Here is a 12,148-nt window from a genome sequence, read left to right as displayed (position 1 = left end):
CAAGACAGAGTGATCTAAATACCGAAGTGCTCATCAAAAGGCATGTTTAACATGGAACATTTTTCGATATGTGCACTGAACAGAATGAAGCTTCACTGCAAAGCCGGAATCCCACAGTATCTTTGGGTTACTGTCAAACTTGCTGGATAACTAATACACACACACACACACACACACACACACACACACACACACACACACACACACACACACGTGCACATGCATGAAAAGGTCAAGTAAAAACGTATGAAAGAAAATTGAATGCATATATAACTTTGTAAAACGTAACAGAAAAAAATCAAAAAGGAAGTGAGAAATGAATAATGGTTAGGACATTAAGAAAGAAAAATGCTTAAATGTATGAATTGCTACACTAACACTTAAGGCAAACAAATGTTACAGGGTCTCAACAAACAGTCCCCGCAACTCCACCAGCAGGTACTTCATATCCTTTTGTGACTGGAGCTGCTGAAAACCAATCACCAAGTAATAATGAAGGTTATGCTTACAAGACAGGATTGCCAAACTGCGATGCTGTGTTCAGTTAAGTGGCACTTGGCACTGGCAGGTGTCAGTGTGCCTCTAACGATGTGACACACACACCCACAATATACAAAACAGACGACAATGTTTCTCTCTCTAAAATTCAATTATGTTTTTGAGTTGTGGTCTCCAACAGGTGAGACAGACAGTCAGAACAACAAATGAAATACAATGGGAATGTTAAAGCCTCTAACAGAACTATTAACGGAGTAAAAGCTAAAGCAATTGAAGTAGAATACTGATCGACTTATGAGCAAAGTAAGAATAAAGAAAAGTGGAATATTTCCATATGGATCACATTCAATGAAACAGCATGGAATGAATGATGGCTTTATATTGTCGGACTGTGTTTATACGAGTTTCTAGGATGGCAGGATGACTGAGAAGATAAGCTGTTGGGAGCTGAACTGAAGAACTAACGGAGGCAGAGCAACAAAATGGGTCAGAATCAGCACATAGGTACTTTAGCTGAAGCTACAACGATCACAGGAGCGTTTACATCAGAAATTACAGAAACTCATTTTTAATAGCTGCTTTTTGTAACCTACTCTGTTGAAATATTTTTTGCAGTTAGAAGAGTGACATGATCTGCATATTACTGCCTAAAACACAGCACACAGATTATGCACACTTTACAGGTCTCTAGTCACTTAAACCACTTTCCTCAAGCATACCTTTGGGGATTTGCTTAGATGCTATTTCACCAACTGGGTAAACTGCATAAACCAAAAGTTGGATCACCTGTTCGGGGGGGGGGGGGGTCAGAGCACTGTGGAACATGAATAACATTAGCTGTCTGGCTAAGAAAGAAATAAAACTGAATGTATCAGTGATTACAATCCAGCGCTGGCAGGGGGTAAGGATGTGGACACAAATGGCTGTACAAACTGGTAGGAGGCCAAGAATGAAAAGCATCACTACAGAATGTGAGCGAATACAACGCATGGCAATGATTCGACAATATGGAAGATGATTAGGAAAAGTTCAGAAACAAACACTGAGCTCAGTAGTGGGGGCAATGTCTAACAGAAAACTGGGGCACAGTTACGGAATCACCAGTACTAAGAAGTTTGAAACGGCAATAAGATGGTATGCTGGTGTGTAGCAGCAGCAGGATCCCTTACCCGTTACTGATTTAGAAATCTAACCAAAGGCACAGCTGCATTATTTCACTTATTTAAAATACGGCCACATTTCTTTTTACAGTCTGACTGCAACGTAGATCCAGGTGGTTACACTTCCAAGTATAGTACACCACCCCAGTCTTCTAGTAATTACCTTCTGAAAATTGGTTCATACTTTTCTTACACGTTACATATGCAGATGAACAATTTTGCTAAATGGAAAGACAGCATTTCGGGCATCATTAACTTTCCATATTCTGTACCCAACTCTGTGCAGGAGGGTTACTGCATAATTTATTCAGCATAGTTGGAGGAGAGCAGAACGTTTTCATTTCCTTTCTCCAAGCGAATATGAAGGAGCTTGTCAAAGAAATTGTACTTTCTTCCTTTCTTAGGCGCAGCTTGTCCATTGAGTGACACCTGCCCCAGGAAATGTAAAATATTTATATGTCACAGACAGGGCACACATTTGCTTGCTGGCCTGGGAGTCGGCTTAATTGGTACTACTTCAACCTGCTAATAAATCTGTGGGACCATTCAGCAATGTATCTTAGGCTGGGTTCCAGCCTCAGTGCCAGTAGAAACAATATTGATGTTTGCTCCTTTTATGTTAGTGGAGGTCACGATGATTCTTCCAGGGCATTGACCACCTGCTCCAAGATGTCAGGACAATGGTCGGCAATCTGTTGAAGCACGGTATTGGCGAACTCCTGCAGTTCTGAACTGTCAGTCTCTCGCTTTCCCAGTTCAATGTTCAGCTGTAAAACAGAAAAAAGAAATGTTATCTGCTATTTATTTGCTCAATTTATTATATGTATATATATATATATATATATATATATATATATATATATATATATTACATGTACATATATGTATAAAATGTGTATCTATCTATTTATATATATGTACATATATAATACACACACATGCGCATACGTGTGCACGCACATACACATATTAACTTCCCTTTTAAGAGACTGTCTTAACTTAAGACACTTGGCAATCACTCTTTAAGTAAAGAATTAGCCAAATTGTTTTCTTCTGGTGGGAAAACAGTGGGCGGGATTGTTTACTTGTACTTTCACATTTCACATTTTCTCTCTGTAGTGACAGTTACTTGAAATATATACTACAATTATGTTGTTTCATTTCTATTCTGTCCTAGGGTAGCACCATGACGCAGCAGGCAGTGTTGTCACCTCACAGCAAGAGGTTCCCCAGTTTGATTACTGGTTGTGCTGAGTCTGCACGTCTTCCCTGTGTTGGTATAGGTTTCTACTGGATACTCTAGTCTCCTCCCACATTCCAAAGACATGCAATATGTGGATTTGGCACTCTAAACTGGCCATAGGTGTGTGTGCGTGTGAGTGCGTGGTGTGGAAGAACAACCGTGGCAGTGCTAGTCACCTGGCAGTGTGAACTATGGTTTTAGATGATTGTCACTGCTGAAGTGATACCCCGACCCCATGTACAAAAATGGGAAAAATGGCTTGTAGACAGATGGATGGATGGATGGATTTGTACTCTGTCCTTTGTTTACACACATTACCACATCCATCCTAAATCTCTTCACCAGTAACAAACAAAAAACACTATGCACTGTATGGTTCTGCAATGCTTCACTTGTAAAATATTTTAAATAAACCTGCAACAACAATACCTACAGGTATTTAGTGTGCTTTCATGTTGGCCACATCCTCATCACACGCACAAATACACATGCACACTCATTTTGCCAACAGCAACTTGAAAGTTATAATTCCAAGGAGGCCATCATATACCTTCCCAATGTACACTAAAGCAAGAATGTTTACACGTATGTCTTAACAGCAACTACTTTCTGTCTCTAACATACTACCTTATTTTGCTCCAGTTTACATTAAGTTTCAAATTTAACTTCGCTCCATGGGTAAGTAGATCACTACAAATACTTACTGTTTGTATGTAATACACATTATCAGCAGCACTTGTTACTTTATCCGTTGAGGAATTCCTACTTTTGTAAATATTAGCAGACATTTAAGACAACAATTCTACTTGCAACATTACTTTGTCAATATTATCACAAATCTCTATAACAGGAATCTTGTTTTCCTTTGAATGCCTTAAAGGAGTTATTTGAGCAGTGCACTTACTCATTTAACAAACGCATAGAGAAGTTGTGCTTGGTCACTCATCAGCAGATCTGCCAGCAAATCTGTGCAAGTAAACCCTCAGAATGATGAGACTTTCCCTCCCCCTTCCCAACCACAATGGAAGTTAACTAGCACAACAGCAGCACCTACGTTAACTATCTTCCTAATATTACCTTGTTGCATTTCTGTTTGGTTTCTTTCTATCCTTTAAGCTGGATAAACACTGGATTTTTTTTTTCTTGTGTTACTGACCAGTCTTATCTACCCAAATAAACAAATAAATAAAAAAATCACTGTCATTACTGACCACTCTGATGTCAATTATCAAAATGCAGCACACCGCCACTTACAACAATGCTGCGCACCAATGCCCCTTATCACAATGCTATGCATTAATGTCACCTATCTCAATGCTGCGCACCAATGCCACTTATCACAATGCTATGCATTAATGTCACCTATCTCAATGCTGTGCACCAATGCCACTTATCACAATGCTGTGCATTAATGTCACCTATCTCAATGCTGCACACCAATGCCACTTATCACAATGCTATGCATTAATGTCACCTATCTCAATGCTGTGCACCAATGTCACTCCTTCCACCACTGGTATAAGCCCTCTCCCTCCAAGTAGCATAAACTTTACAAAAATCCAGGTTGCTCTCAGAAAGTGGATTTCTTCCTAAAGCAGAGAGACATTCAGGGTACAAAGAAGTAAAACAGGTTATGTCTTAAATAACAATAGATCTGCTATGGGGCCTTGTAAGATGGGTGATCCAATGGGCATGCTTATGACTCCAGTAAGGACTGCCATCTTCCTCCCATTTTCATTTTGGGGCATGATATGACCAGTGGCATGCACATTAACATCTGTTCAGTATTCCATGCTTAAATGTCAGCACAGGCTACAACTCTGAGCTCTGTCAGGAGTTAGTCAATGACACAGTTTTGACTGTGCCGGTGTTGTCAAACACTCCAACAACTTCAGTCTATTACTGTACTGAAGTCGCTGGTGTTATAAGCTAAAGTTTAACAAATGCACTTAATAAATGGATATAATTAGCATCACTCTAAATACTGTCCATATTGGCCACTGCAATACATCACCCCCTTGGCCAGCAGATTTCACGGTCTACAGCTGTTTACTTGGTATGAGAAGACATGTCTTTAGTTGGACAGGTATAGAAATAATGCATATAAGCTCTACTGGCAAAGACAGACAAAACTCTGACTTTGATCCAGGAGACTAGAAGTCGATCAGTGGCTCAGGCAACTGCTGCAGCCAACAAGAGGAAAGGAGGAGTGATGAGGCATCTTCCGCCACCTCTCGCTGAAGAGTGGGTGTGGTGGTGCTTGGCTAGGGCTTCTGATCTTGTGGTAGAGACCCTGGTGCAGATAAGAGACCACAAGGGAGTGTTGACTATTAGGTAGGCATGGCAGACTTAAGGGTCTAGGTCACTTATGGAAATGACTGATGCCCACTGTGTACCAAACAGTGGAACATGCTATTGCGCATGCACAGAGGGGCTACAGCTAATGATATTGTACTCTTGATCATCTCTTGGCCTCTTTGAAGGAGGAACAAATGGACCAGTTGGCTGGGGGAAACTAACAGTCAGCAGGCAACAGTGGAGGAAAAATCTTTAACAAAAATAAATTAATAAAGTTATACATGTTGAAGAAGCTGTGGGTCAGTGCCAGACTCAGAGATCAATTCTACTCATGACACCAAAGATATGTGCTGCAGATGAATCAGTGAATTAGAAACATACCACAGAGCATATGCTGATGACACAAGTTAACCCCCTCACCACCACAACAGCAACTGACTATAGGGAGAATTACTCTTCCCTACGCAATGTGCATGCATGGACACACACGCAGTCTGAGTGGAGTCTGCACCTATCAGAAAGTTGTAAATCATTAAGTCCACAAATACCTCAACCTAAAGAAATGACAAATTATCATGATAAGAGCCTAAATTTCTGTGCTCTCCCTCTGAGAACCTCAGTCTTCAGCATGAGGGACAGAAACCTTTACCTATGCAACACAGTGGATACATTCTGTTTAAATATGGCTTATTTTCTAATATAGTGCTTCCATTACGGGGCAGAGACAGTATCTGTAGCACCAGACTGTGTCCATACAGCTCTCCCTGTACAAAGGGGACATTAATTGCAACGAGTCCAAGCCCCTACAGTCCAGTAGTTCTCCAGCTTGTGAAGTATTAGTGTTATTTTAAAATGAAACAAAGATTCAGCGAGTAAAATGACATGAAAAAATGGCAAGTTTAGCCATCCGGCCGCATGACATAACTTCTCATGTTCAAGAGAGACTCATTCGATCAACAGTCATCATAATATGAACTGTTTTTACAATATATAGCCTTGTTCAACAGCTTTAACTTTTAAAGCAGTCTTCTTACAGAGATGCCATTCTCTGCAAATGGCAGCAACTACTGGTGCTGCCAAAAAATTCCTTTAAAAAAGTGCTTGCGTGTGAGGTGGAACCATCTGTCTACTATCAATTCCTGGTTCTTTCTGAGTATACAAAACAGAAGAGAAACAAACTGTAGGCTTAGAAGTAAAACAAAAATTAAATCACAATGCAGACAAAGACGCATCAGAGAGCAAAGAGAGGAAGAGAAGCCTCCTGACAAAATCTCTTGAAGATATTGCAGTCTGTGAGTACTCAGCATAATGTTAAACAAATGAATCATCTGTTGTCGCAGTTCCTGGCTGGAGTATACTGCCACCGCTATTGAAAATGTGCTGGACCCACTATGTGGATACTGGAATGGTTTGCCTGACATAAGGTATGTTAACAGCTATAATCAAATGAGAGTCACTGTATAACTGCTTTCAAGATGGCCCCAATTATAAGAATTTACAAAAGGTAAGTCACTACTGCCTGCACCCGTGCTGTAGAGGAAAAAAGCCCTGAACTACAGTCAGAGTGCCAAGGTCAATTAGAACTTTGAAGCTTGATGACGTAAGGCAGGGAGAATGGGTGCACTCATTCTTAGGGGAGGGTAGTGGTTTATGCTGCCATTCCAATTATAGAGTCCTGCAGGAAAATGCAGCCTCATCATGCAGTGGGAGGACAGGTTAGCACAACTTCAGCATCGGCACCCAAGCCAAAGATGCTAGCTTCTGAATGCCTGCACAGGGATATGTCTACAAAGACAAATGAGGCATAGATGGACCTTGCAGTGACAGTGTTCATGTCACCAAAGGGGTGGAAGTTAGGTCATAGCCAACATATACACTCATTTTCAGGATGCCAGTGAAATCAAAAATCACCCTCATGGTTGCCTAGATGATAGCCCTTAGAGGCTTGATAGTTGTCAAGCACAGAGGTAAAGACAAAAACAAAGGCAAGTCACTGCTACTTCACCACAAATTGCATTATTCTGGCATAAACACCATACTATTGTGGTGACTAGCACTAGGATGCATTAATACTTTGAGTATGTTTTACCAAAGGGCACAAACCAAGACATATAATGCAATATTCTACAGTCAACACACCTATCTTCCTGCAACAAGGATCATTTTTAGGCAAAGGTTAACCCTACAGTCATGGCAGTCAGACACAGGCAGCAAATGTTCCAGCAGTCAGACACAGGCAGCAAATGTTTTAGCCACCAGTCACTGACTCTGCCACTCTCACCTCCAGCTTGGAACAAGATGTGGCTACCAAAAAAAAGGAGCCCCCCCCCCCCAGAAAGGGGAGGTCTTTGCTATGGGGTGAGGTGTCATGGGGAAAGTGAGCAACTATGGGGTGTTCAAAGGCTAGGGAGGAAAGGGAGAAAAAGTATATTAAAAAAAGCCTATGTAACCAGTAATCCAGCTGGAAATTATTTTCTTATAAGGGAGCCCAACTTATTAGCTGCAATGGGAACAGAAAGTTGGTTCTAACCTTTCCAAAATTTTCAGTCGTGGTAATGCAGAATCCCTTCTTTTGCATCTTTATGATAGGACTGGAAATGTCTTAAATTGCAATAGTCACACACTGTGGTTTAATAAAGGTATTGTCAAAGTTTCTAAGACATAACTTAAAATCCCCCAATGGGCATCAAGGCTCATCACGGATATTTCAAATGCAATACCCCTTCTGAGGGTTACCCGCACTGTAGGTGTGAAACTAATGGAGAATTCAAAGAAGGATATGGCAAAAAAACAGAACAATGTATGCTTATGCTAACTGATAAGCAAACTATAGCCTCAGGAAACCAGTGTGTGCAGAACCTGCTAGAATTCTGCTGTGAGCTGTATTAAGTCACAAAGCCTCTTCCATTCTGAGAAATACAATTTTCTATTACATGGCATCTTAGCTTCCAGTAGAACATTGTAACACAAGAAGAGAATGATTCTCTAAGGAGAATCAAAACATCAAAATCCCGGCTATGAGGTAATGCGAGTCCTAAAGATGGTTGCAGTACCCTGCTTTGTCACGGAATCAGAAGCTTCTACCAACAGAGAAGATGAAGGAACTTGTTTGCCTCATCCTTGAGGTGGGAGAAAAAAGGTAATCTGATCTGAATGGGGCAGTAATATTAACTTGCCCTTTACTTCCACCATTTTACACATCATTTTGAAACTGAGGGGATTGAGCACAACTTGTCTTGCCAAGATCTTGACAGAGCACTGTGGCTTCTGGATTGGAACTTGGTGAATAAGATATTTACCTCACAGATACAAGATACAGGGTTTAATTCTAGCCTCCGATTACTGGCTAGGCTTATAACAGTCTGCAGAATGACAGCCCAGTACTTACCTATGAACTATATCACCTATGAACTATGAAGGTGGACTTTCTATGGACACAACAGGTTCCTGTCTAAGCAAAGGTCAACACTTGAAAGATGAATAGTGCCATTTTTAGGCAATGTCACAAGGACAAAATTCCAGATGTAAAAATTTTATCAAAAAACAACCTCAAGGTTATGCTGCTAAATGCTAGGAGTCTTAGCATGAAACTGCACTTACTGGAAGCCGTCCTCACCTTTGAGGATGCTGACATCAATGCATTCATGGAGACCTGGTTCAAGGCTGTGGAGAGCACCTCAGCCATACCAAGTTACACCTCCTACCACACATTCAGAACATGAACAGAAGGTGTGAAAACTACAGGAGGGGGTGTAGCAATATTCATTAAAGATAAATACACTTCCAGATTGTTTAAACAGTATGACTCCTTGGAAACGTTTCAGGTGCAACTAACAGTTGGTATGACATTTATTCAAGTCTTTGCCAGATAACAGACCCCCCTCCATGAATCAAGACACCCATTCTGCCTACTTGGGTCTACTGGAATCCATCAAGATATATCCGACCACCATGTTCTGGGTGATTTTAATTACCCATCTATTGACTGGGTAAATTACTCATGCTCAAACTTACTTGCCCAAAGGTTTCTCGAGTTCATTAACTCCAACTCTCTCCAAACACTTGACCCTATTCAAAGGGACATCATGCCTGTTAAACTTGGTGGACTTCTTCGAGACAGTTACCAGAGCCCTGGACAAGGGGAAAACTGTGTATACAGCCTACATGGACTTCGCCAAGGCTTCTGACACTATTTCCCACTCAGGCATTAATGACAAACTCAGCTAGGTATCTACTCTTATATCATTAAGTGAGTCACTAAATGGCTCACCACTAGAACCCATACAGCCAAAACAGGTGAATCCTCCTCCAACAGCAGACCTGTAACCAGTGTTTTTCAACAGGGATCAGTCCTGGGACCTCTACTGTTCGGAATCTATTTCTCCGAAGTACAAGCAAAAACTAAAGGTCTGTGGCTGACAAAGTTTGCAGACGACTGCAAACTGGGAGCGGTCACAGAATCCCTAAACAATGTCAACATCCTACAAGAGGGTCTTACACAAACAAATGACTGATGCTAAAGTCAAGGGCTTTAAACTCAATGCAAAAAAATGTAGTATCATCCCTTCCGGTCAAAGCGATGCTCCGGATACTACATCAGTAGAAACACCCGAACCACACCTTCAGTGATGAGAGACCTGGGCAAACAGGTTGACAGTAACCTTACCTTTGATCACCATGTCTCAGCATTGCCTCCAGAAAAAAGAAGTTATAACCTCCCTGTACTCTTCCCTCATCAGGCTAATAATTGAGTAGTATGCCCCTTTTGGTATGTACCTTTCCAGGCACCTGCAGAAATTGGAGAGCCCACAAAAGGTCCTCACAAGGAGGATTCAATGTCTTCAGCATCTGTCCTATGTGGATCAGCTAAAATCACTGTCACTTTACTCCATTTCATACAGACTACTGAAAGGTAATCTATGCCTTGCGTATAAGGCAATCTCTGAATCTGTTTTATTGGAAATGCTGCATAACCGTAAGTCCAATGGCTCATGGGTTATTTGCTCTAAAGACCTTAACCTGGTATGTGACATTAATAGAACCTGCTGGTGGGACAGAGCTGTCTCCCAGAGTATACCGCACCTGTGAAACAGACTCCTAATTCATGTCAAACAGAGCATCTCTTTTGCCCTCTTCAAGCGCATTCTGGACGATTGGATGGGTAACTGTAAATTCACCCTGGAGGTTCCACCTGTCTCTCTTGGAGAGGGGCAATAGGTGTTGATTGTGGAAACAAGGGCAGAACTTGGGTAGGCTTATAACGGCCCTAGGGCCATAAGCCTAGTAACTTCCTATGATTGAAATGACAGAAGACTGCAATGCCTAGAGGCTGAAATGCTTTTAGCTGAAGATCCATGAATTAAGTTAGCTTCCACAACTACATGGCTAGCACTTGCAAAGGCAATAAAATGCTTTCTTGCTTATGTAGTCCTTTACTTTTGAGCTGTCTGTGTTTATTATCTGCAGAACCTTAGAAAAATAAGCAGTTTCACCAACTGATTTGAATAATCTCCATTCTAGTAAAATGCAGTTTCATTGGATTCAACAATGATGTCAGCCAGCATTTCTTTTTTGTTGAAATGCAGCTTCAGTTGCAATGTACCAAATTCACTAAACTGTCAGGCACTCTAAATGCACATCCCTTAATCTAAAGTGGAACTAGAACAGGAATTCTGTTCTGTTACCTGAATCCAAACCCTCTTCAACTGACATCCTCAGGAAACTACTTGTTTCTGTAACAAGATAGTTCTGCCTCTAACTTAAAGAGTTATTAGAAGAGACAGCAGGAATATGGCCAGTTGGAGGAATGAGTGGGACGAATGCCCTTGCAACCGAAGTACAAGGGGAAATATACTTATGGGTGACTCAGAAAATGACAATCAGGAAATTCAGAGATTAAGGATGTACATCCCTCCCTTACACAACAGGCTTCCTGGACCCCTAATGCAGTGTAAAGCCCCCCTTGCAATTGGTCACTAAGGAGATACTTGACTTGCATAAACTGAAGAAGAACATGTAAAAACATGCAGATAATCAACACTAATGCTTCTTATTCCTACCCTTCGCTTAAAGCTCATATACAGTGGATATAAAAAGTTTACACACCCCTGTTAAAATGCCAGGTTTTTGTGATATAAAAATGAGGCCACAATAAATGATTTCAAAACTTTTTCCACTTTTAATGTGACTTATAACCTGTACAATTCAATTGAAAAACAAACAAATCTGTTAGGGGGAAAAATCTAAAACATAAAAAACTTACAGTATGATGGTTGCATAAGTGTGCACACCCTTAAACTAATACTTTGTTGAAGTACCTTTTAATATAATTACAGCATTCAGTCTTCTTGGGTAGGAGTCTATCAGCATGGCACATCTTGACTTGGCTATATTTGCCCACTCTTCCTTGCAAACGCGCTCCAAATCTGTCAGATTGCGAGGGCATCTCTTGTGCACAGCCTTCTTCAGGTCACCCCACAGATTTTCTGTTGGATTTAGTTCTGGGCTCTGGCTGGGCCATTCCAAAACTTTAATTTTCTTCTGTTGAAGCCATTCTTTTTTTTGATTTGGATGTATGCTTTGGGTCATTGTTATGTTGAAAGGTGAAATTCCTCTTCATCTTCAGCTTTCTAGCAGATGCCTAAAGGTTTTGGGCTGAAAGTGACTGGTATTTGGAACTGTTCATAATTCCCTCCACCTTGACTAAAGCCCCAGTTCCAGCTGAAGAAACGCAATCCCAAAGCATGACACTGCCACCACCATGCTTCATCGTGGGGATGGTGTTCTTTTGGTGATGCGAAGTGTTTTTGCGCCAAATGTACCTTTTGGAATTGTGGCCAAAAAGTTCAACCTTGGTCTCATCAGACCATAACACATTTTCTCACATGCTTTTGGGAGGCTTGATGTATTGTTTTACAAATTTTAACCGGGGGCCTGGATGTTTTTCTGT

The 12,148-nt window shown here is 41.0% G+C and overlaps 1 protein-coding gene across 1 annotated transcript in view; it reads right to left on the bottom strand.

The window, feature by feature from the left end:
- Window positions 1-1,292: 1,292 nt before the first annotated feature.
- The window catches only part of ERC1 (ELKS/RAB6-interacting/CAST family member 1), a 3,640,161-nt gene continuing 3,629,305 nt past the window's right edge, over window positions 1,293-12,148 (bottom strand). The window contains exon 24 of the mRNA XM_044087500.1: window positions 1,293-2,425. Coding sequence (XP_043943435.1) covers window positions 2,288-2,425 — 138 coding nt within the window. The 3' untranslated portion in view covers window positions 1,293-2,287. The remainder of the gene's footprint in view (window positions 2,426-12,148) is intronic.

Source organism: Protopterus annectens, chromosome 11.part0, assembly GCF_019279795.1.
Source record: "Protopterus annectens isolate FY-2018-M chromosome 11.part0, PAN1.0, whole genome shotgun sequence".
Taxonomy (NCBI): Eukaryota; Metazoa; Chordata; order Ceratodontiformes; family Protopteridae; genus Protopterus; species Protopterus annectens.
The sequence above is the reverse complement of the archived record's forward strand: the minus strand, read 5'-3'. Positions and strand labels throughout refer to the sequence as shown.